General features: G+C 32.7%; 2 protein-coding genes across 2 annotated transcripts in view; one reads left to right on the top strand and one right to left on the bottom strand.

The window, feature by feature from the left end:
• Positions 1 to 3,828, top strand: part of LOC114332688 (brachyurin) — a 29,772-nt gene extending 25,944 nt beyond the window's left edge. The window contains exon 4 of the mRNA XM_028282518.2: positions 3,536 to 3,828. Coding sequence (XP_028138319.2) covers positions 3,536 to 3,814 — 279 coding nt within the window. The 3' untranslated portion in view covers positions 3,815 to 3,828. The remainder of the gene's footprint in view (positions 1 to 3,535) is intronic.
• A 5,000-nt stretch (positions 3,829 to 8,828) lies between these two features.
• On the bottom strand, positions 8,829 to 14,550 carry LOC114332697 (uncharacterized). The gene is made up of 4 exons (XM_028282527.2): positions 14,179 to 14,550; positions 11,490 to 11,645; positions 10,272 to 10,446; positions 8,829 to 9,234 (listed from the first exon to the last, which is right to left on the bottom strand). The coding sequence occupies exons 1-4, from the start codon at positions 14,401 to 14,403 to the stop codon at positions 8,897 to 8,899; spliced, it is 894 nt and encodes a 297-aa protein (XP_028138328.2). The 5' UTR covers positions 14,404 to 14,550; the 3' UTR covers positions 8,829 to 8,896.
• Positions 14,551 to 27,031: the final 12,481 nt, after the last annotated feature.

The raw sequence follows: 27,031 nt of genomic DNA, 5'->3' as shown, positions 1-27,031 counted from the left end.
TGAAAGACACAATTGGTTTACTCGCTTGTAGACACTCGAACAATCTATGATGAGGCTAGTAATAGTAGTTCTTTTATATGATGAAAAAAATCCATGTAATTTTTTTCTTTCTTTCTTTCTCAAATAATTTCTCAAATTTTTTTCTTTCTCAAATAATTTCTTTTACTATTAGTTTTATATATACATCATACCAACAGGTCGTAGGAGCTTATCACCTTAATTTCTTCAATAGTCTGTTTCCTATCTTGTGCTAGGTTTTTTCAGTTTTGACTACTAGAAATTTTAAGTTTTCTTGTAGGCCACTTATAGACCATTTTCGTGGACATCCCCTTTTTATTTTTTGTGCTACCTTCTTACAATCAATTATCCAGGAATTCATCCTTCTGGCATTATTATGACCAAACAATTTTAGACCAGTAACGATCTGTGAATAAACGTCTATTTTTGGATGTGAAAGGTGGCATTCGGATTTTTGCAGATAAAGTTAGGTGACACCTTCAGTAATAATAATTGACTATGCTCCTTTTCAAATATGCCCGGAACATTAATAAAAAAGAATGTGTGTGTACTTTGTACGCACGTAAGAAGTTATACTTCTACTACATATTATGTGATTTTTAAGACAATACCAAAAATTTTTAAAAATAAAAGAATAAAACGCACACAAAGAAAAAATGATTTCTGAACGATAATAATTGTTGGCAAAAATTTTAAATACGCATTTTCTGAAAAAAAAAAAATTATATAACAAATATACTTACAATCATAAAATGCATAAAAAAATAAAAAAATAAAAACTTGCATCGGGAATCGAACCCGTGAATTTCGGGGCGCTTTAATCGAAGCCTAGACTCACTCGTCCAATTCCACATTATTTGTCATGTGGAAAAATAGGGTAACTGAACGTTTTACTGTTTGACAGTTGTTTTGAATATAATTAAATTATGTAGTTTAAATTTTGTGGAAGAAAATATTAAAATATAACAAAACAGTAAGAAAACAATATATTAGATGAAGATTGGTAGAACTTTTGTTGGTAATCAAATTAAGTATGTAAATCAAAGCATTACATACCTACCAGATAAATAAATCTACGCCAAAAAATCATAATTTAAAAATAAAAATCATACCTAATTTGGGATTTCTCTCTAAAATCCCCATTCTTGAGAAAATAAATGTACAGTAGAGCGTCGATTATCCGAACGTCGATCAACCGAACGACCGCTTATTCGAACTATCGACTCCCGCGTCCCGCACTCGAATACAGAGCAAGCGTTAGTAATTGACGCTTAAAATATCTTCAATTTTCTTCAATATTGTATCCAAAAATAATTATGTTGTTGCAAAGACTGCACTTTTTTGTTTAGTTGCTAGTTGTCATTATCAAGATATAAATAAATATGTAGGTATATAAATATGGCTTTTATTCACTTGTGGATAAATATGTATGACTATAAATATGTATCAATATATTGTAGTTCGATTATCCGAACAAATCGGTTTTCCGAACACCCATGTCCCCCAATTAGTTAGGATAATCGACGCTCTACTGTATTTCAACCTAATCCAAATTGCAATATGATTATAATAAAAACTACTTACCAAATTAGAATGGGTTTTCCTTGTCCAAAATAGTCCAAAAGTCCAAAAATATAGGTATATGAAAACTATTTAAAAAGGCAGTATAACTATTAACTAACTTTTGTTTGTTGTTTCTTTTCACACAAATTTTAAAACGCAACAACCATAAATAATCTAACTACAGCTGTGCTACAGCCGCCATATTGAATAATTTTTGACATGTCATTTGAACATCCAATCAGAACAAAGTTATAATGCGCATGCGCCGGGATCATAGGTTTTAACATATAAAAATTCACCCTCATATCGCCGGTAAAGAAGTATAACTTCAAAAAATTAAAATATTTAAAAATTTCGAAAAAAGTCGATTTTTTTCTGCTTTCTTTGCTTATAACTTTAAAACGATTCGTTTTGGAACAAAGGCGTAGAGAAATAAAATAAAGATAATTGAATTTTGTATGATATACGACTGGTCAAAAATGTCTTAACGTATTACCTTTTCTGCAATATAGCAATAAATACAAAATAAGGGGGCAAAATACGCCTGTTGTTATTCAATAGTTTTAACCACTTTGGTGGCACTTAGAACCTTAGTAATCCGCTTAGGAAATTCTTTGTAATATACTTAAACCGTGTACCAAATTTCATTAAAATCGACCTAATAGATTTTGCATAATAAATTTGCAATCTAAATGTTTTTAAAAAAGTTCAAAATTTTTTAAAATCTTTTTGAACAAAAAGTAGACCATTTAGAAGTTGTCTAATTTTTTTACATATAAAGAGGTGCTCTACCTATTTAATACACTTTACAGAATTAAAATCGGATTATTTAAGGGGCCTCAGCAATGTTTTAAACTTATAAACAATTTTTTGGCTTATAAACAAATAGCTTTGTTTAATAATAAAAAAATTAATTTTTAGCAATGCAACTAATTAAAACCGGTATAATTTGACTTAAACTTTCAAATGCTATCAGCAGAATTGCTATTTTATTTTTTAATCAAAAGTTATTCCCGTTCAAAAATTGCAATTTTTCGAATTTTTGAAAGTTCCACTGCATTTATCTCGAAAACTATGCATCCTACGAAAAAACTTGTAAGAACATTTTTTGCTAAGAATTACCAAAGAAATACAAAAAAATGTTTTATTTTGCGAAAAATCGATGTTATGTAATTCCTCAAGTTCTTTGTTTATAACAATCTTATCGACATCCGGATCAACTGTTACCCAAAAAATCGTGTTCTACGGGTCAAAATATACATAAAAATCTTGGGTAAGTCCATCTAAATAAAGGAGCCCGAAGCACCCCCTCCTGGCCACAGGACTAATTTGTTTATAAGCCAAAAAATTGTTTATAACTTTAAAACATTGCTGAGGCTGCTTAAACAATCCGATTTCAATTCTGTAAAGTGCATTAGATAGGTGAAGTGCTTCTTTATATGTAAAAAAATTGACAAATCTTTGTATGTTCTAGTTTTTGTTGTGCAAGATTTTAAAAAATTTTAATTTTTTAAAAAAAGTTTAGATTGCAAAATTATTATTCAAAATCTAGTAAGTCAATTTTAATGAAATTTGGTGTACGGTTTTAGCACATTACAAACATTTTCTAAGCGAATTAGGAAGGTTCCAAGTGTAACCTAAGTGATGGAAAATCATTGAATAAGGACAGGCTTGTTTTGCCCCCTTATTTTATATTTATTGCTATTTTGCAGCAAGGGTGATAAATTAAGACATTTTTAACCAATCGCATCTGATAGAAAATTTAATTATCTTTGTTTTATTCCTATACGACTTTGTTCCAAAATGAATCGTTTTAAAGTTATAAGCAAAAAAAGTAGAAAAAAAAAACGATTTTTTGAAATTTTTAAATATCTGAATGCCACCTCTCACATCCACCTAAAAACAGATCCTTACTGGTCTATTTAGAAATCTTAATTTGACATATTTTTTTTAGATAATAGTCTCTACTCATCTTTGTACATCCGGACAGGGTATTAGAGGAAGTTGCAGCGGTGATTCTGGTGGACCTCTTATAGTAGATGGAGTTCAAATAGGTTTAGTTTCATTTGGACCCGAGAATTGCATGCGTGGGTTTCCTTCTGTTTTTACCAGAGTTCCAAAATTCGCCTCATGGATAACATCTACAAAACGCAATAGTGGAACTAGCCTAAATGTGAATAGTTTTGTTATATGTATAGTTAGTTTGATGTTTTTTATTAATATTAGCAAATAAAGATATTTATATGACTAGTCATCATCATCATCCAGCCTCAAAAGTCCACTGCTAAACATAGGCTTCCTCCCCTCGTTTCCAACCCCATCTATCCTGCGCCGCCCTCATCCAGTTTTTATTTACCTTTCTCAAGTCGTCAGTCCATCTTGTAGGCGGTCGACCGACGCTTCTCTTGTCTTCTCTTGGCCTCCATTCCAATAACCTCTTCGTCCATCGCCCATCTGTCATTCTGGCTACGTGTCCTGCCCATCTCCACTTCAACCTGGCTATCCTCTCGATGACGTCAGTCATATATGACTAGTAAATTTTTTAAACCACTAACAGGTTTAAAAACAAAAAAATTAGAATATCTAGGACATGTAATGAGAAATCAAGAACGTTACGGCCTTCTACAACTGATTCTCTAAGGGAAGGTAAATGGTAAAAGAGAACCGGAAAGAAGACGCATTTCCTGGCTTCAAAATTTACGAAAGTGGTATAACACGACTACACTGAACTGTTCCGCGCCGCGGTAAACAAAGTCAAGATAGCCATGATGATCACCAACATCCGGAACGGATAGGCACTTTAAGAAGAAGACAGGTCTTTGACCACAGTAATGCATACCTACTGCTGCCATAAGACCAAAAGAGCGCATTGAACCGAACTACTCGATACACTTTGATACCACTGATATGGATAGTTGTCAACTTCTACTCCACAACGACATCATCCGTATTCTTGGAAACCCTCTCCAATCCAGGTTCTTCTTCTTCTTTTGGCATCATAACCCTGGATCGGTCTTTGGCTATGTCCTTCCATTCAGATCTCTCTTGTCACTCTTGTGCCCTTCTCATCCATTGTTGTTCATTGTTTTCAGGTCATCTTCCACGCCATCCAACCATCTCGTTCTCGGCCTTCCTTTTTTTCGCCCTCTTATCGGCTTCCATTTTAATAATTTCTTTGTGGCTCCGATCCAGGTTACCTCCCCTGAAATCCGTTTAAGCGCTGCAGCAATCCAATTTTGACTTACATGCCCGATGAGGAGAAGAATGGGGAAAGTAAGACAGATCCGCATTACCATAGTCTACTGGACATTATATCACAGCCAAACTTGAACGTCCCTGTAAGATTTTGGCAGCCCTTAATCGAATCAGAACAAACTGTGGAAGATGCGCCCACTCCATCTACAGATGGGGTAAACTTCCTCGCCTTCTTATGATTGCGGCGCTGTAAGACAGACGATCAGGCACATGGTACAGGACTGCTCACGCAGACCATACAGACTTTGAAATTGCAATCGAAGAGTCAATGAGATATACAAAAAAACCTGGACATCTGGTTGTAATGTACAGTATTATCCATAAATCTAAATTCAATTACCTACTCTGTGATATAAACCATACGCTAAATAAATAATCCATCGATCAGTGGCGGCTCGTGGTAATTTAAAGAGGGTGTTCAATTAAGGAATGTAATTATAGAAACGGTGAATAAAAGCCGCGGGCAATTGCGGCACAGGCGAAAAATTTTTGGGGAAAAAACCCAGCGGGACCTAAGCGGATTAGTGAAACTGTTATACTTTCCTGGTTCTTACCAAATTATATATTCACTTATTGCATAGGCGTTCGTTAAAAAATTATCAATAGTGAGTGCTTCGTGTGTTTAAATGTGGAATATTAATCATTTTTTATTATTTATGCATGGTAGGTATACATACAATCTGTAACTATAATTTCGATTAAATAATGCATTAATTTCCACGCCACCATTGAGGTAAAATGCAAGGCGCGTTTTTTCCTATACCCAGAATCTAATAATTGGCGAACATCAATATTGCCAATATCTGAGAGTTGCAATTCATTTTTTAAATGAATTTGGGAAGATCCGTGTTTTTTAATTTTTGTTGATAAATGAGATGTATCCCGAACGCCCATTTTTGTCCACTCTGAAGAAATAGTTTCATTCTTTGAAAATACTAAACATGGAAAACAAAACAAAGAATGTAGTTTATCACATCCGCACAACCACGCAGTTTTTTTATATTGTTCAACTTTAAAGCAACATTTAAACTTTTTGTTTTTTATAGCACATTCTTGTACCTATCTCCGGCCGAAGTTGACCATTCGTTTTTATAAGAAGTCGATTTTCAAAACTATTTCTGTACCTTGGAGGTAAACAGTCGTAACTCCACTTTTTGTCGAAATGGAGTTAATACCACGCTCTTGTTGTCAGATTTTCATAGCATATTGTGGCAAAAAATCGTACATCCAGCGTTATTAGTTGCCTAGATAAGGCGTTTAGAAACAATAGCAACTCCATTAGACAGTTGAGGTAAACAGTAGTATATCCATAGCAACTCCATAAATACGTGCGTATATTAGATAGTATGCTTTCGTATGCGGTAGTGGTAAACAATCGTAGCTCCATATTTATATTAAATGGTATTTTGAGGGTGTTAAAACGGGATAATGAAAAACAAGAATTCTTTTTTGTTCCAAACATTATGATTTGGTTTTTGCATTTTTAAATACGGAATATACTATTTTTGTAATCACTTATGATTTTTATTTTGCATATTACCTGTTTAAAGACATAGAGGTAAAAAGTCGTAACTCCCATTATTATACATCAGGTAAATAATTTCTTAATAATACTAATACCCAGTAATAGATTTGCATTTACATATTATAATATACCAATAATATTGAATTTGACGTAATGGAAATAATTTTTTTTTTTTATAGTTTATTGACTAGTCTGTATGTTTTGCGCTTTCTTGCAAATGTATACATTGCGGATACACGGCTGTTTACCTCCAAGGTACAGATTTGCATTTTCTTTTATAAATTCCACTGAATAAGGCTCCATCATAAAACTATTAATATTGTATTTAAGATTTAATCGTACTTAACTAAATCCCTCAACAGAAAATTCCGAACTGTGAACCGAAACGCTGCATTGGTCTCTGTGTGCACTGGACAAATCCTCACTGTTTTACATAAGCGAAATGCTTTTTCACCGATTTTAAGATTTCTCTTTCTAACACAGGGGTGTTAGTACTGGCTGGTTTAATTTAAATTCTGCACCAGACCATAGTATCTGTACTTTGCCACGTGCATCCAGCGGCGTAGAGCAAGTAAATATGATTAATAAATAAAGTTAAATTTTAGTGATTCTATGAGATTAACAAAATATTTTAATATTATAATATTTATGAGATTTAAAAAAAATTGTATTTTAATGAACTTTTAAGGGGTGATGAACTTTTAACTGCACAAGTGAACCAATGGAGAAACCGCTCCTGCCATCGATACACTTTGTGCTTGAAGGCACCGTTGCTCAGTCTTCGTAGATGATGGGCGGGGACGTTTAGGGAACTAGGGAACGCGCGAAAATAAACAAAAAAAAAATAACAAAAAAGAAAAGGAAAAGAATAATAAAATTGTTCACAAAAAATGATGGCTTTTTAAACATTTAAATCCAAAAATAAACGGAAATGGGATGCTTATAATAACAAAAGATTGACTAAATAGGACCTATACAGGGTGTTTCATTAATAATTGTTCATATAGTAACTGGAGAAACCTTAGCACAAAATACGAAGATTTAACCTAAAACACTTAAATAAAATGTGGTACCTTTCTGAGTTACAGGGTGTTTTATCTAAAAATTTAAAAACTATTTTTGCTCAGCATTTTAAAACTATTTGATGTATCCTTTTCATACTTGGCAGGAAGTATAGGTACTGTACAAACTACTAAATTAAGTTAAACAAACGTTTCTGGCTATTACCAGAGGCGTACGACGGGGGAAAGTGAATGGTTGACCCTTTCCAAATTCTACGCCACTGGCGAAATTGCTATTTTAGTTAAATTTTTGGGTTCTCCAATACTTTCTATGAAAATAACATACTCTTCATTCGTTACGATAAAATCATTAGTTTTCGAGATCTTTGAAGTTTAAAATGAAACGACACGGTTATTTTGATCAGTGTATTGTGTTACTTCATTTTTAATTTCAAATATCTCGAAAACTAATCATTTTATCGTTACGAATGAAGAGTATATTATTTACATAAAAAGTATTGCAAAATCAAAAAATTACACTAAAATAGCAATTTCGCCAGTGGCGTAGAATTTGGGAAGGGTCAACCAGCCCTATCCCCTGTCGTACGCCTCTGGTAGTAGCTAGAAACGTTTATATATCTTAATTTAGTAGGGTGTACAGTACCTACACTTTCTGCCAAGTATGATAAGGATACGCCAAATAGTTTTAAAGTACTGGGTACAAATAATTTTTAAATTTTAATCATATAAATCATATTATAAATTAATCAAAATAACTGTGCCGTTTAATATTTAACTTCAAATATCTCGAAAACGAATGACTTTATCGTTACCAATGAAGAGTATATTGCTTACGTAGAAAGTATTGGAGAATCTAAAAATGGCACTAAAATAGTAATTCCTCCAGTGGCGTACAATTTGAGAAGGGTCAACCATTCACCATCCCCTGGCGTACGCCTCTGGTAGTAGCTAGAAACGTTTGTTTATCATAATTTAGTAGGGTGTCTAGTAGTCGCACTTTCTGCCAAGTATGAAAAGGATACGTCGAATAGTTTGAAAATGCTGAGCAAAAATAGTTTTTAAATTTTTAGATAAAACACCCTGTAACTCAGTAAGGAACAACATTTTATTTAAGTGTTTTAGGATAAATCTTCGTATTTTGTGCTAAGGTTTCTCCAGTTACTATATGGACAATTATTAATGAAACACCCTGTATAAATGTCAAAAATTAAACGTGCCATAAATGCTGCATTTTTTTGCCCATATAGTGCCGTTAAAAATGTTGTATGGTGGCCATTTATAAATACAAAAACAGCTCTAGGTTATTGACATTTCTCATAGATTTCATTAAATATGACTTTGAAGTCACTCACTAAAAAACTTAAAAGAGGAAACATTTTTAAAAAGCAATATGAGGAAAAAAAGGGAACAATTTATTTGCTTTTGGAGAAATTAAAAAAAAGTACTATTTGTAAACACTTTTTATTTTAAAACTTAACAAATACTTTTATAAAAGTAAATCTCTTTAAATATTTTATCCAAACACCATTTTACCCAATATGTAAACCACCAGTCCAGTTCCTATACCTCCTAAAAATCCCCTAAATAAGAGATCGGATGATTCTGCATGTGATAAAGGCACATCTAAATGTTGTGTATCATTGCCATCAATGTGGTTAATTACATTCCTCAATACTTTCTTATTGTTTAAAATGTCCTCCCTGTTGCTTCTTTCTAATTGTTTAATATCTTCCATATGATGATTGATTGATTCAACAATACTAGTCTCTATGTTGCCAACATTTATGGATGAAATTTTCTGGTCTATGTAAAGTTTGAGGTCTTGTCTCCAGAAGAATGTATATAAGAATGCTTAAAATAAAAAAATCGTTAGTTAGAGTCAAATGTCCAATTACAATTTCTTTGGTATGTTCGTATTGAAAGACAGTTATAAATTCCAATTATGATTGTACTATTCAAATCTGGTGATCTTTAAACATATTTGCACCATTCGCCATCCTGGAAGAACAATGACGTAATTGCATACTTTGTCAATTCCTGTTTATTGTGTAATTAACTACTATACAGGGTACTACACAGGGTAGCCACTATACAGGGTAGTTGCGTTGTTATTGAAATATGCGCCATTTTAGACCTTGTTTCAGATGCATAGTGACGCAACTGTAGATAGGGTTGAAAATGGGGAGATTAAATTAAGATAATGAAATTCGAACTAATAGGGATGAAAATAAAAGCCATCGTTGTAAGAATAAACGCCATACTAAATATTTAAAAATTGTTTTTTCATACAGAAAAATTTTAATATGAACAATGAAGTAACTGTGAGAGGGTTGAAAATGGGGGGATTAAATTATCATAATGAAATTCAAAGAAATAGGGATGAAAACACAAGCCATCATTGTAAGAATAAACGCCATATCGGTCCTGGACCTGGACCATTACTCTCCATTTAATCACTATTTTAAATGTTGTTCTGAAGCTATTTTCTTGTGGCATTTTTATAATCAACTATTTTCAATGGGAAATTGAAATATATTTTGAAATATATGAAACTATTTTAAATATTTAATAATTTTAAGATGAAAAATGACGCAACTGTAGATATAGTTGAAAATGGGGGGGATTAAATTAAGATAATGAAATTCGAAACGGATGAAAATAAAAGCCATCGTTGTAAGAATAAAAGCCATACCGATGCTCCTGGAGATTATTCTCCATTTAATTCCTATTTTAAATATTTATAAATCGTTTTTTGCTCTCTTGAAGAATTTTACTTTTTTGCAGTTATGTATATCATTCTTCTTCCAGACCGGCGATATGATCTTAAAAGGTGCTTTAAATAGGTTAAGCAAAACTGATTTTCCTTTATTAATTATTTTTAATCTTACCTAAAAATGATCCAATAATACTTAAAGTTAAACCAAAATATTTGCTATACTCTAGCTGGGACCGTTGTTTTTCTTGTGAATCTCGGACAGCATTGGTAAATGCAGTAAAAAGATCTCTTTCAGCCTGATCATACTCTTGGAAGGTAGCTGATACTGAGCGTTCCAAATTTAATACCTAAAATTAAGTATACGACACTTCTATAAATGTTGAATCTGGGATAAATGTATGGTCCGTTCACATATACACAGATATTTATATTTTGTGGTTACTTGACACTTCTATCCTGTATCATCTTTCGTTGCAAAATGTTTATTTTATTTCGTTATAATTACACATCTATATAAACGCAAAATCGTGGCATGTTTAATTATTCTAAACATGAAAAGAAAGAAACAAACATTGTGTGGATTTGACAGTGAAGTTTGAGACATTAAAAATACGATGTCTGCAATTCAACAAGGGTAGTGTATTGTTGTTTAGTTAGATCTATTTTAGAATACTGCTCAGTTGTTTGGTCACCCTATTTTCACAATAATATTGATACATTGGAAAGAGTCCAGCATAAATTTTTGGGATATTGTGCTTACCATGTTCACACTACCATTAGAAATCATAATTATTATTCTATTGAACAACAATTATCTTTACCTCCACTTAAGAACCGTCATGATATATCAGGTATAAGATCATACATGGATTTATTGATTGTCCAAACCTGTTAAATCACATTAACTTTAATGTTCCAAACCAAGCTCTACGTTATACGTTATCACAATGTTTTGAACATTCCTTTCCACAGAACAACATATATTATGGTATTCACAACCCATTGGATAGATACATGGGGCTATTAAATGAATTTGATTATGATATTTTCAATTTAACTTTAACTTGGTTCAAAAGATCTCTTGCTTTGTGATATATATGTATGGTATTGTTGAATTTTGTTCTTATTATACCTATTTTGTATGTTTTTAGTATGTAGTGAACTTTTTGAATGTAACTTTTTGTTATTGATTCTATGCTATAGGTAATTTATGTTTTGAAACCTAACTGATATTGTATTGCTTTTTAACTGTTAATGGGGTTATCCCGTGTTTTAAATAAATAAATTAATTAATATCTGAGCTCATTTGTGAGGATTCAGCACAGGAATATCTACCAATATATTCAATAGATGTATATTATAAGATACATGTAAGGAAATATAAAATTACCTCTCTTTCTTCACTGATAAGTTGACAATAAACATCGAATTTCTCTTTTCTATCAATATGCTGAATCTGACTTTGTATTTCCTGAGCTTGCTGCCTCACCTCAGTTAATTGTCTATTAAGTTCTCTTCGTTTTGTCTGGGTACCTAAAAGTTGATCCTAAAAAATATAATTTTAGTGAAAATAAAAAAAATTACTATTTTATTGGGAAATAACAATTTCATCAAGGCACAAAGACTCAGATGGATGGGACATATAGATAGGAGAAACCCAGAAGCCGTTATCAAGAACATTACCAAATGGAGACCTGTATCAGGCAGACCACGAGCAAGACCCAAAACTAGATGGGAGAACCAGATAGTTGAGGACCTTAAGAAGATAGGAGTCAGAGAATGGGTATGTATGTGGACCGTTCACTCTTGTTAGAGTATAGGTCGCTCAAATACTATGAGCTCTTTTAATCCATTTCACGCGGTGGATTAGTCCGCAGTTTCCTTTAGGTCTTCGTTCATAGGTTGTGATGTTTTTTTGCCTTCTCTACTATCTTCTTCCACTCCGGTCCTGAATCTTTTCTCTCCAGTTTGCAATTTCCATCTTTGATATATCGTCTAGCAGTTGATCTTCCCATCTTATTTTTGGTCTATTTTTTACTGGTTTCCAGTTCATTATCTTCCTGATCAGTTCTTCTACCCCTCTTCTTTGTGAGTGCCCAAACCATCTGAGCCTTTGTGTTTTAATGAATTGTACTATATCTTCTCCTTCAGTTATATTTATTATTTCATGGTTCATCAGCTTTCTATATTCCCCTGTTTCTGTCTTTACTGGGCCATGTATTCTTCTCATAATTTTTCTCTCAATTATTCTTAACTTTTCTTTGTCTTTTTTCATAAGGCATATTTTTCTGCTCCATAGGCTATCACTGGTCTAATTGCTGCTGTATATATTTTTGATTTTGTTTTTTTGCTCAGGTTTTTGTCCTTAAGTAGTCGGTGATATTTCCAATATACTCTATTGCCTGCTTTAATTCTTTCGTTTATCTCTACACTCCTTCCGTTTTTGCCAACCACCATCACCTCCAGGTATTTGAAGCAATCTACTCTCTGGAATGTATTTTCACCTATCTTTATTTCTGTTATTCTGTTTACATTGTCTCTTGTGCTAATAAGGTATTTTGTTTTATTCTGATTGATTATTAATCCTCTCGTCTTTGCTTCTCTTACCAGGGTTAAAAGTGCCTCTTCTAGTATTTTTTTATCTCGTGCTACCAGTCCCAGGTCATCGCATATCCTATGATCTGTGTTGAGCTTTGAATAATTGTCTTATTTAGCCCTGTGTCCCTAATTACTCCTTCTAGAGCGATATTAAATAGTGTCGTTGATAGATTGTCTCCTTGTCTTACCCCAAGTTCTATTTTGATGTCGTTTGTATCTCCCTCATTTGTTTTAACTTTTGCTGTTGAGTCTTTCATTGTCATTCTAGTTAGTCTTATTAATTTTGCCGGTATCTCAATTTTTTTCATTTCCTTTAATAATTGTTGTCTGTATATGCTGTCAAAGGCCTGTTGAAAGTTGATGAATAGTATGTGTAATTCTATGTCATGTTCATAGCTTTTTTCAATTGTCTGTATTAGTAAGTGTATTGCATCTATTGTTTATCTTCCTTTTCTAAAGCCCTGTTGGTATGGTCCTATAATTTTTTCTGTGTACTGATTTACAGCGAGAATGGGTAACCATAAGCAAAAACCAAGATGCCAAGTCACACAACCAATTGTAAAACCAAAATGTTAATGCGGATTGATTCACCGCAACAAATGAATGGGAAGAGCCAAAACAATTTCACAATTTAACAATCCACAATTTAAGTGAAAAAGGAAATTTATTGAAGTTTCAATTTACACTTCAGAAGTCTTTATCGAATACAAAATATTGTTACTACAAAAGAAACAGCTTCAGAACAATATTAAAATAAAAAAAAATTCTATAAGAACCATTTTGTTCTAACAAAGAATCGTGGCAAGTATTCATATACAAAGAGAAAGAAGGGAAACAATAAATTGCTTGTTTAACCCATTTGAGGACACAATTGCATACAGAGAGTAATTTCTCTTTGTAAGTGTCTGCTTATACAGTCATGTCCACTAATGGGATGAAAATAAACTTTGATAAAGCAGAGTATGTGATTGTGGAACAAAATGAAGGCTTTACCAGAAAAGAAATAAAAATATCAATAGCTGTAAACATTGCATAACACAGAAATAAACAGTGAAAAACAAAAGAACAAAACTAGAGAATGAAAGAAAAAAAAATAGTAATTTTTCAAAGTAGTACTGTTGTATTGTTCAATATTTCTTTTCAGTGGTATCTTAATTTGATTATTGTATAATAGTCTCCCTTTATATCGCCAGCGCAGCTTTGGAATCATAGCAGGGTGGTCAGCTATCTCTTGGGCCTACAGTATACAAGGAAGGTAACACAGCCAGTGCTACGGCTTCAACCGTCTATTATTAATTACCCCTGCTTCTACCCAAGGTACTCATTTTATTCAGGCTGAGTCGACCTGGGGCCTATAGATTTTTAAAAATATCTAGTTGTTTTCGCAGGGCTGGGATTCGATCCCCTGCCTTCTGTGTGGATGTCAGACACTTTACCACCTGAGCTATCTGGCCCTTGATAATAGAAATAATCCAACTTACTTGTAAGGAGGTGACCCTATCTTGATAAACTTTTACTTCATCTAGGCCAATTATCTTGGTATACCACTTGTTTAAATGCTCTATTCTTTCAAAAACAATCTTCCTCTGATCCTTTTTAAGTCTGTCTAGGTACTGGGGAGCTTCTGAAAGTGCCTTATCTAGTACTTTCTTTAAACTCTCCAGATTTTGGTTGTTGATTGCTCTTAAAATTAAAGTAACCCTCATTTTTGGTAATTTATTCTTAATCTATATCACATGGTTTGTTTTAGATTTCTGCTTTTTAGCGGCTGTATTTGTATTATAATTTATATTATATTATAAAATAAAATACTTCATATCATCATTTTATTTAAAAACAAAAATAGGTTATGTTCTTGCTAATGTCAAATGTCACCGGTGTCACCCAATGTTAGAAAGATGATTCATCGGTAGTGTCTAGTTGTGTGTAAACCGTAAATTAAGGATTTGAATAACTACCTTTTCCAGAGACCCTGATATATTTATCGGGAAGTTTATCTGACAGATTTACATGTAATCTGCCAGATAAACTTCCCGATAACTATAGTTATTCGAAGGTGAAAAGACCGAGCCTTATAAAAGAGAAAAATAAAAAGATACAAAAATAAATCTATTATAGGGTAGAGGCCCCGGTTATGGCCACATTAAGCAATTTTGTTCATTGTAATGAATAAAACACTAAACAAATTTTAAAATTAAACGATGGAAAAATTCCTATACTTAGTGGGAAATCTTACCAATGAGTCTTCAAAGTTTCAGCCTCCTAAAAATAAACCATTCTAAGAAAAAAAATATTAAAAACAAAATGGCAACTTTTGCCACTTATGGCCACAAAAGCCCCACTTATAGCCATCACTTTTCCCTATTTATGGCCACTAAGAAGTTAATCATTATCTTAAAAAAAAAACAATGTAACCGTTTATTGTATCATTTTTTTATTTATTAATTATAAGTTTAATACAAAATCAAGTCATTATTTTTTTTTAATAGGTATAACACATGATTTTTCTCGTGTATATCTACCTTATTTGGAAAAACTATCTTCAATATCCTTCCGTCTTGAATAAATTGTGGATCTGGTAGTTTACTGACAATATCAGTTTTGTTGATGACAGATATGTCAGTGTGTATAAGTTTAAAATTTAAATTACTTTCATCTATACTTCTCAAGCCTTAAATTTCGTATTCATTCTCGAGCAAGATATTAATGATTTTGCTAACATATTTGAAAGTAACAGTCCCTCTCTTGCTGATTGATTCAAATGACGCCAAAATATAATCACCGGGACTAAACTCAACAGTATTGTCATTTTCAGTGTCACTATCATCTTTATCAATAATACCTTCATTTTCATCATCAATGTCGTCTATACTACTTCCGCTTTCCATCCATTCCACTTCTTCTTCTGTCGAGCTAGACTCCACAATATTTTTCTTTTTTTACTTTTAGTCTTTTTGTTTTGTTCGTCCTTTTTTAGTTCTCGTTCTCTTTTCCGTTGTTCTTTTAATTTTAGCTGTTCTAGTTTGGCTTGTTCTTTTAATTCATGATAAAGCACCCATCTGTCAGATGTTATGACACTTGGAGTGTAGTCTTTTTTTCTTTTTCCAGATGTAGATGTTTGATTTGGCCATGGAACAATGTCATTAAATATGGATGCTAAATTTTTCTTGGGTATCTCAATGATATTTGATGTTGAGGGATGGACATCAATCTCACGATGAGGTGAATTGTTGGAGCCTCTTGAATCTTCCACTACATTTGATGATGAATTTTCACCAAATTCTTCAGGGTGTGAAAGTGTTTGCTTCATGTGTTACGGGTGTTGAGGGTTGATTCGCGATTGATGACTTCAGGTGACGAACTTTAAAATATTATTGGAGTGTTTGCGGTGACATGAAAACCATTATCTTTGGATTCCTCAATCTTATTAGCTAATCGTAACCAGAAGTCATACAACAATTTTTAGTTTTTGCATCTTTGAATTGTGCTAGAATCGATGGTTCTATGTGAGCTTCAATGAATCGAAGGTGATGTCTTACTTCTTCAGTATCAGTATTAGTTGATATTAGAGTTTGTCTCTGAATAATTTTTGAATAATCTACATTATTTGCATCGAATGAATTTAAACCAGAAATCTTAAATCCCGAAATTATATTTTGTGTCATGTTGGGTTCATTTATCAAATCTGACAAAACCTTTGGAACATCAACTTTGGTAATTTCCTTTCCATGTTTATCAATACGCCATTTTCTAACAGTTTTTTGCCACATCAAAAACCAACTGCCACATCAAGAGGCTGTAAAATATGTGTGGAATTAGCATGAAGTGCGATGAGTATAAGCTGATTTTCTTTTCCTAAGATCGAGTCTGGTCCACGTGACGTGGACCGTCAATTGGGCACTTCCCAGATAGTTTATTGCGAAGAGTTGTTCGGGGTACTTGAAATACTTTGCTCGCTTGGTAACAGCATCCGGGGCTTGCTTGACCTTCGAGGGTGAATATAAAAATCTTTTTTTTTTTAATTGGAGCCATACTTCTGAAAAGAAGTAGAATAAAATTACCTATAGGTACTACTTTAAGTTATGGCATACTACTCCGATAATCATTTGTCATTTACACATAATATGGCCATAACTAGTTTTATACAAATCCACTTATGGCCATGCCATGGCCATAAATAGGAAAACATAATATATCTTTCTCCGTTTATGGCCACGAAGATTATAAGCGTTGGAGGTTAATATTATTAGAATATTTTACTAAACATTGAAAATATAACATATAATCGTGCCATATGCATGTCTATATATTGTTAAAAACAAATATCGGATGCATTAAATAAAATTAGATATGAAAAAGTATTTGCTTACCAAATTTCTTAACAAATCCACAGTTATGAAGTTTCACAGCAAAAGTCAAAAGTCACAAGATTTTGTAGAACTATCAGCACCACCTAGTATGAAGTATTTAAAGTAAATATGTTTGTAGATTACTGTAATAGCATAAAGGAATCAATGTTACCTAAGTAGACCTTAATAATAGAAATAAATATATCAGGTGGCCATAACTGGTATAGTGGCCATAACCGGAGTCTCTACCCTAATAAAACTAATTCAAAGTTAAAATACTCCATTCTAAAATCAAACAAGCATCTTCATGAGAATTTTAACAATTTGCATTTGCAGAATTACCACGGCCTGTTAAGGGTCTAATTAATTTTTACTTGTTGTATTTGATGTCATGTCCTAGTTATTTTATGTGTTGTATTGTATTGTTGTGTACCTACATTACAGTATTATTTTCAATAGTGATATTTTTTCTCACGAGATTTGTCATATGAGTTTAGTTTTATCAAAGTTTATTTTTAATCCTGCTTCTCTCAGAAAGATTTTAAACACAGTATAATGCGTCATCCGCAAACCTCAAATGATTTAATATTTCTCCATCTACAGGGTGTGGTAAAGAATGGGCCATAGCTTAACCTCAGGTTCCTGAGGTTAAAATAGGCCGATTTAAGCTAACTTACCTTAGTACAAAGTTTATAATAACCGAGATACAGGATACAGGGTGTCAAAGTTAAAGTTTTTTTTATTTATTATTGAATATTTCTTGACAGGTATGAGATAACAACATGAAATTTAGTATGTGGGGGTTTTTTGGGTCGAGAAAACTAAATTCCCTACCAAAAATTATGTATTGCCCAGAGGGCGCCACATACGCCTTTCAGCACTCATTTATTACGTTCAATTTTTTTGAAGTTATACTTCTTTACCGGCGATAGAGGGTGATTTTTTTATATGTTAAAACCTATCAGCCCGGCGCATGCGCATTATAACTTTGTTCTGATTAGATGTTCAAATGACATATCAAAAATTATCCGATATGGCAGCTGTGGTTTGGAGGTAAAGGTAAAGGTAAACAAATGTATAATATATTAGTTTTATTGTTGTGAGGACAGAAACAAAAAAGTTTATAATATTGTAGTGACTTTTAAATAGTTTTTAAAAGCAACAGGTACGTAATAATTGTTAATGTATCATGAGTATAAACCTACCTATTTGATCTGCCAAAATACATAGTATGTATAATACTTTTATTTATATAATTTGATTACCATCAAAATTTCTATCAATATTCACCTAATATATTGTTTTTTTACTATATAATATGTTCTGTTGTATTTTTTCAATTCTAAATCATTTCAATTCAAAATTAAAATAATTTGATCAATTTTCAAAATATCAAAATATCATAAGTTTAATCCATTTAATTAGTCGATCTTCGTAAATAATGACACATAGTGTCCGTGGCTAAGCGGAGAAGGCAAATGAATTCCAATACCAACCGCTCTTATCAGCGCTGGTTCGAGTCCCAATAGAAACTTTCTTTTTTGTTTTTTTTTAATACATTTTATGATTGTAAGTATATTTATTATATAATTGTATTTTCAGAAAATACGTATTTAGTTAAAAAAATTTTCGACAATTAATGTTCAGACATCATTTGTGGCTTGTTTAATGTGTTTGTGTGTGTTTTATTCTTTTATTATTTTAATTTTTGGCACTGTTCTAATAAAAATGTTTGAGAAGTAGTAAGTATAAATTAGTTTAATATTTAAACAAAATATAAATAAAAAGTATATTAATTTCGTTTAAATCATATAGTAGAAGTATAACTTCTTACGTGCGTACAAAGTACACACACATTCTTTTTTTATCCCTCACTCTGTATAATTTTGACATTAAAATTTTTATTCTCCTATTAGTTTTACTTAAAAAAGGTATACTTCTTTCATCTCCCTAAACTCAACCGTTTTCGAGATAAACGCATTTTAAATCTGCGATACACCATTATTTTTAGCATAACCTCATTGTAGTTCAACCCGAAAAATAACTTAAAACCATAATAATTGTGCCAGTTCTCAAATTTATGTAATTGCATCGCAAAACTCCATTTGAAGAAATTTGCGTTACATTTTTGGATAATTTTATGGTTTTAAGTTATTTTTCGGGTGTAACTTCAATGATATTATGCTAAAAATGATGGTGTATCGCAAATTTAAAATGCGTTTATCTCGAAAACGGTTGAGTTTAGGGAGATGAAAGAAATATACCTTTTTAAGTAAAACTAAATAGGAGAATAAAAATTTTAATGTCAAAATTATACAGAGTGAGGGATAAAAAAAATTGAACGTAATAAATGAGTGCTGAAAGGCGTATGCGGCACCCTCTGGGCAATACATAATTTTTGGTAGGGAATTTAGTTTTCTCGACCCAAAAAACCCCCACATACCAAATTTCATGTTGTTATCTCATACCTGTCAGGAAATATTCAATAATAAATAAAAAGAAGTTTAACTTTGACACCCTGTATCTCGGTTATTATAAACTTTGTACTAAGGTAAGTTAGCTTAAATCGGCCTATTTTAACCTCAGGAACCCGAGGTTAAGCTATGGCCCATTCTTTACCCTTTATATTAGTGCCCATATATCTTGCCTTTCGAGTGTTCTTAAATATTGACTTTAGAGCTGCCAACAATTTTGGTAAAATATTGTCTTTTTTTCTTATTCATCGACCTAAGCTAAATCTTTTTGTTTTCGTGTAGTCATATTACTTTGTTAATGTTTTTATAAATGAAGTAGGTATAGGTACCTGTAATCTATTCGGCTTTGCTTTAGTGGTTTCAGTAGGTACTGTTTTAAACCCTACAGAATCAAAATCTTTCTCGTAATCGACAAATTCAAGGACCAGTGGTATGTTGTACTTGATGTACAGTGGCGACGCGTGACTTTTTCTGAAGTGTTACCAAAACCAGATGCAAAAAATCTTATTTAAAAAAATGAAGATATGGCTAAATGTATATATACACTCACCGGCACAAAATTCCGCCACCAAAAATTTTTGATTAGGTTTGACAATCTATAACTTTATTATTTGTACTTCGACTTTAAAGATTCTTGCACGAGTTTGTAGGTACATGTATTGATGTCAATTGCTATTATTCCGGTAACAAAAATTTTTTGCTTAGATGGCATTATACGGAGGTGAATGTAAGCGTTGTTTTTTCTCCTAACTTTAAAAAATTTTGTGGAAAAATTGGAGGGCTGATTTTGTTTCATACTCCTTTTGTATTATCCTGGAGGTATCACTAAGGTCTTGTTTTTTGAATTATCTGAATATCTCTTTTCTTGTAAGAGCTGTAATTAAAAACACTGCTTTGAAGGTTTATTTAATTAAGGCCCGGTCTTTTCACTTCCGAATAAAAGTTATTCGGAGGTTTATTTGACAGATTTACATGTAATCTGCCGGATAAACTTCCTAATAAATAGTTATTCGGAGGTGAAAAGACCGGGCCTAAAAATATCAAACGCACTAAAATTAACAAAACAAAACAAATTTAACAACAAAACAATTCAATAGCGGTTATGTCCAACTCTTGCAGCAACGACTTCTCGCAATCTCTTTAGCATCTAATAAAGATGTGTTTTCCTTGCCTGGGGAATAGCCCGATATTCCTCTAACTGTACCAAATTTTCTGGAGGCCTAGGATGACGGCAAATAGCTTTTTTTATTCATCCCATAAATGCTCAATATGATTGAGATCTGGGCTGCATGCGGGCCATTCTAATCTTATCAATCCAACCTCAATTGTATGAGTCAGTGTTTTAATTTACAAAAAATGGTACAGCTCTTACAAGAAAAAAGATATTCGGATAATTCAAAAAACACAATGTTGGTGATGCCTGCGGGAAAATATGACAGGCCTATGAAACAAAATCAGCTATTCCATTTTTCCACAGAATTTTTTAAAATTAGGAGAAAATACAACGCTTCCTTTCACCCCTGTACAATGACATGCAAGCAAAATTTTTTGTTACCGGAATAATACCAAACAATATGAATACATTATGTACCTACAAACTGGTGTAAGAATCTTGAAAATCGGAGCACAAATAATAAAGTTATAAATTGTCAAACTTAATCAAAAATTTTGGGTGGCGGAATTTTGTGCCGGTGAGTGTAGCTTCAATAATATCATTTTGTATATCACTTGAAACTCTCGAAAAAACAGATGTTTCTAGATGTTGACAAAATTTTTGATCTTTTTTGGCAATTAATGTTAACAATTCCCTGTAATTGCCTGGATTGTCAGAGTCGTCGCACTCAAAATGACCACGAAACGCTAATTCCTGTTTGGCCCAAAGACATACAGTATCTATTATAAGTGTGTTAAGGATATACCTATCTATTTTTTTAACAAACTCATTATGTTTAGCAATATTTGCTTTAAAAGCTTGGTTAAGAGAACTTTTGATTTTTGTTTTGCCAAACTGAATCAAATTGGATATACACCTTACATGTAGGTAACGGAGAAATTTCATGTCTCCTTTTTAAAAATCTAACACTATTTAAATCGTGAACCTGGTCCACCCATTTTTCTGTAGAAACCAGAAGACATGGCCAACAATACAGTATATTTTTCTTGCAACCATAATATAACCAAGGATTTTCACTGTACCAACTAAATTTAAAATATCGAACTACTTTTGTTGATTCTTTTTTAAATTGTTTAAAATAGGTCTTTCATTTTTAATCTCATTTTTTTCTTCAAAATTATACAAGGAGAATTACTTTTCAAGTAGTTGATCGATTAAGAAGCGACACTCATCCATGATTAACTGCACGCACACTTTGTATAGATACTGTCACCAATTTTAAATCTGGTAACAACGCTACTGATTCACAGCGCGCTTATGCCGTCGCTTCTTCAAAATTTTCAGTCACTAGCCGGTCCCGAGCGCCAGCGTGGGTATATAACCATTGTAACCAGAAATGAGTCTGGTAACAGAGTATAATAAAGTGCAACCGAGTCACATAAACTCGCCAATATTTTCGTGTCTACGAGTAAGTAGTTGGCTATTTACTGAGTTAGGTACTATTACCACTTAATATAATAATATATTTCTATTGGTAAAAATATTGGTAAATAGAATTATTCATCGTCATAAAATATTCATTTGCAAGATTTTTAACTGTTACCAATGGTAACAGTGGTTACATGGACGCTTCGCCAGTGTTGATGTATTATTTTTCAAATATCTTTATCGTATGAAATTTGTGCCGTATCTTACCCTGAAACCTTATTTCTGTTCAAGAGGCAGATGGGTCTTTATTTTCTAATATCACCTTTTTTCCGTAACAAGACTAATACGGCATTGTTCCGGCCTTTTAGAATCGAACCCTCATGTAAGCAATTATTAAACAGTTCGTCTACTGCTTTTAGTAGAATTGCTTTTCCTGCTTTTATTGCCTCAATAACGAGTTCATCATCACCATGCGATTGATGGTTCTTCAATTCCTTTAAAGCTGCTCTTACTTCTGACATTTCAATGGGTAAAAGTACGCCAAATCTCTGATTATGAGAGTCCTTAATCGTTTAGGAAAATTTTCTTGTGGTCTTTGGCTGGTATAGAGGTCATTATAAAACTCTCATTATTTCCAGAATGTCCTGTTTATGTGTTGTTGTCTTTGTCTCTCAGCTTGTATATTTTTGAAGTTATACTTCTTTAGGCGCGTTTGGGAGTAAATGTATATGTGCGCTAATTCATCAAAAGTCTTGGCCCTGGGCGCAGCTGAACGTGCTCTGATTGGGTAATTACAATTAATGACCTGTCAATAATTGTTCAATTGTCGGTTATGGGTAAGCAAATGTTGTGTAATTTAGTTTTTATTGTTGTGGGTACAGAGAAAAAAGCAAGTTTATAATTGTAGTGACGTTTTAAATAGTTTTTAAAAGCAACAGTACGTAATTGTAAATGTATTGTAATAAAAAATTACATAGGTACCTATTTGGAAAATGTAAGTACCTACTAGCAGCAGCATTTTCAATCCAGCTGGATTTTTGTAAGATTGGTCTGAATCCAGCAAAATGTGGAATCAAAATAAAAACACGATTTTATTGTTTTTTTTTGTCTGTATTCTAGATTTCTAAACAGCAGAAACATGAATTATTTAGTTTTTTGGAAATGAGACCTTAAAAAACGTAGGCCTAACTAACCTACTTCGCACAGAACAGCATAATATAGCCGGTTAAGGAGGAAGCCCTTTCGACCTCTATGCTGGTCGGTTTTAAGGTCATCAAATAGTCATAGACCATGGACAAATGATCGCGTTTCACTCCTTCGGTCTCATAAATGGCCATTTCCTTTTACAAAAGCTTTTCGTAATCTTTTTGAGGACCAGTTTTTTTGGTTATAAAAGTTTACTCTTTCTCGTCACAATTCAATCTCAAGTTCTTGTTAAGAAAGAAAAATTCACGGGCTTCGTATTAGTTAGCCCATCTTCTTCCATTATGTCCTCTTGCGCTGGTTCCACAATCACTTGTTTATTTATACCACTCAACAAATTTTTGTTCTCTTGTCGCATTGCATTCTTTTTCGGCATGGGGAAATAACCAGAATTATTTAGTGCTTCGTCATAATTTTTTGGATTTTGTAAGTACACTAATGTACCCTCAATTTCATTAGGGCGTCGTTCCACGATTCTGTTGCGTGGAGCTTCCGATAGATCGGCATTAAGGCTAGAGTCCTGGCTATTTTTCTTGGGTGTTCTCTTCTGCAAAGAGCTTCTACAGCCAGTTTCACCGGTTAAAGAGTGGCGATCAATTCATTGATTATTGACCAATCGCCAGCAGAGAGGTTGATCGCATAATCAATGTCTATCAATGCTTTGTCGATGCAAACTTTTAGGCTGTAGAAAATTTCCAGCATCCCAGGCAACCAAGTGACGTCATATAACGTCGAGGAAACGTCAGTTTTGGTTGAATATATACACGTGTTTGAAAATTACGTCATAAAGACGTCTTTTGTAAGTGATTTTAGATACGTAAGATTAATGGCGTTAAAATACGTTTTCATTTCAGACAGTTTAAGTCTGACGTCACAAAATTGGGAGGGGCTTGTTTGTGTTACTCCAAACAATTTCGTTAAATAATGTTCATAAGACTTTTCATTTAGATATTTAGTTGAAGAAACGTGTTAATTAAGAGATTTGTATTCGTTTTTGCTCAGTGAGCTAGTTTAATGCAATATGCTTCTTGACAACTGTTTGATGGTATGTTTATTTTCTGTTAATGAACTAATTATGTGTTATCGAGTTTAATTAAATTAATGTTTAGCCTTCTAAGATTGCTTCAGCAGTCTACAAGATTTAGCTATGAGATGGCAAAGAAAAATGACGCTCATGTACTACTGTATACAGGTATTCCAAAATGAGTTGTTCATGATTCTTTTTGATTTAATGGAGAGCGTTAAATTAAGGCATTAAGTATGCTGGATAATTTGTTGATAAATTATAGTTTATGTATGTTGTTTCAGTTTTGACACAGTAAGTGTGTAGGTATACTTATATAAATAGTGAAAATTCTATAATGCGAGGGCTGGTACAATCATGCAGAATCAATATTAGATTGTTTCTAATGCACAAGCGATCTTAAACAAATGGTAGTATAATATCTTCGACACATGGGACGTAGAACGGGTTTCATGTTATCTATTTTTATACTACCTTTTTTGAAACATCTGAAAGAGGTCACTTTTTGAAAGTATTAAAGACGTTATTTTACCGACGTATAAAATCGTCACCCTTTGACGTCAAATCGATAAGACAAATACACGTGATTTTCAACGTCGGTACTACGTCATAAAAACACGTCAATTGGTCATGTTTATGACGTATAATCTACGTTATAAAAACGTCGTTTGGTTGCCTGGGATACTGAGCTACTGCTAGCCAGATAGAATCGCAAGTTGCCGATTCACGGCTTTGAATATAGAGGCTAATGAAGACATTAAGTAACTTATTTCGAATTTGAAACGTTTGCGGATCCGCGCTGCTGGATCCAGCATGTAAGAAAAAGCGCTGGATCCAGCTGGATTGATGGATGCTGGATCCAGCAATTGCAATCTCTAGTACCTCTCTCTTCAATCCTGACCCCCCGGAGGGAGTGCAGTGGTCGACGTGATGTCGTGTATTGTCCGTCTCCAAAGATCTCTGTCTCTGGTCATTTCTTTTAATTCATGCATAGGTCTTTTGCATATTCCTGTAATCTGAACGATCCATCTTGTTGGGGATCTTCCTCGTGATCTTCGGCCTTCCACCTTTCCTTGTATAATGAGTCTTTCCATGTTTTCTGTGTTGGCTCTCATAACATGTCCAAAGTATTTTAATTGTTGGAGATGGACTTTACTGGAGAGCCGTTGGCTAACTTTTAGCTCTCTTAAAATCGAATTATTTGTTCATCTATGGTCGGTCCAAGGAATTCGTAACATTCGTCTCCAACAGAACATTTCAGTGGCGTCTATCTTTCTTCTTTCCGAATTTCTCAGGGTCCAAGATTCACATCCGTAAGTCAGTATTGGGAATATTAAGCAGTTGATCAACCTCATCTTTAACGCTCTTGAAATTTGACAGTCCTTCCATATTGTGGTCATTTTTGCTGTGGCGACTTTTGCTAGATCACATCTACGTTTTATTTCCTCCTGTAGTGACCCTGTGTTTGTGATTAATGATCCCAGAAATAAGTATGAGTTCACACTGATCAATTGTGGTTATATGTGGATGATTATTATGTAGTCTATCCACTATCATGATCTTTGTCTTTGATATGTTTAATTGCAGACCAAATATTTGACTTTCGTTTTCAACCAGTCGTATAAGATCAATCAGCTCTGCTTGACTATTTGCAAGAAGGGCTGTGTCATCTGCGAAACGTAGGTTGTTTATTTTATGACCATTTATTGAGATTATTGATTTATCTCTAGTACCTACCTTGTAGGTAATGCTTTGATTTACATAATTTGATTACCAACAAAATTTCTACCAATCTTCATGTAAAATATTGTTTCTTACTCTGTTTTGTTGTGTTTTAATATCTTAATTCCACAAAAATCAAACTAATTTGATTAAATTCAGAACTGTCAAAACGTTTAAAACAATCAGTTGGTCTATCTTCCCACATGGCGGGCGTAGCTAAATGCTAAGGCGCTTTGATTTCAAGCCAAATCACCCTAACATACGCGAGTTCGATCCCCGATGCAAATTTTTTTTTATACATTTTACGAGTTTAATTATTTAAATAAAATATAAATAAACTGTTTAAAGTATATTAATTTCGTTGAAATCATATAATAGAAGTATAACTTCTTAGGTGCGTACAAAGTACACACACACACATTCTTTTTTTTTACTTTGTTGAGTTTTTACGTTTGTGTGAGTTCTTTTTTCATTGACTTTAAATTTTTGTTTTCTTCTACTGTGTGCGTATATCTTATTAGATTTTTTCTAATTTCTGCTGAAATTATTTTATTTAGTTTTCTATATTCTTCTCTGGTTCCCTTTTCGCCTAGTTTTAGTTGTATTTCCATTAGAGTTTTTGTATCTTTGCTAATCTCGCTTTTGGTGCCATTTTTTTTGCAAAAATTTGAGTTGTCCGTTTTTAACAAAATATGTTATTTTTATTACGATTGTAGATATTTTTGACCATCTCATGCACGACCTTCAGAATTATATGTGTTACGGATTAGAAATAAAACTATTTGATACGATATATTTTTTTATTATTCAAGAGATTGTTCTACATTTTTTCGGCAAACCACAAAAATTTCACAAGACAATTTTAAAAATATAATTTAATAGCAAAAATGATAACTTAATACTCTATTATGTATAAAGAACGGAAAAAAATTGCCCGTAATTTTACGCGTATATTTTTTAAAGACTTACTATTTCTTATAAAAAAAGAAGTGTAGAATTTCTATAAGTATCAGAAGTTTC

Source organism: Diabrotica virgifera, chromosome 5 (genome assembly GCF_917563875.1).
Source record: "Diabrotica virgifera virgifera chromosome 5, PGI_DIABVI_V3a".
In the NCBI taxonomy this organism is placed as follows: Eukaryota; Metazoa; Arthropoda; class Insecta; order Coleoptera; family Chrysomelidae; genus Diabrotica; species Diabrotica virgifera.
Note: the sequence above shows the minus strand (reverse complement) of the source record. Positions and strands in the feature narration are given on the sequence as shown.

What these genes read in the sequence shown, in the direction of transcription:
- LOC114332697 (XM_028282527.2), bottom strand. Translation starts at nt 14,403, where the DNA reads ATGAGGGTTACTTTAATTTTAAGAGCAATCAACAACCAAAATCTGGAG. An exon ending in ATAGGGTCACCTCCTTACAA is followed by an intron (nt 11,646 to 14,178) that starts GTAAGTTGGATT and finishes TATATTTTTTAG; the next exon opens with GATCAACTTTTAGGTACCCA. An exon ending in TTATCAGTGAAGAAAGAGAG is followed by an intron (nt 10,447 to 11,489) that starts GTAATTTTATAT and finishes ACTTAATTTTAG; the next exon opens with GTATTAAATTTGGAACGCTC.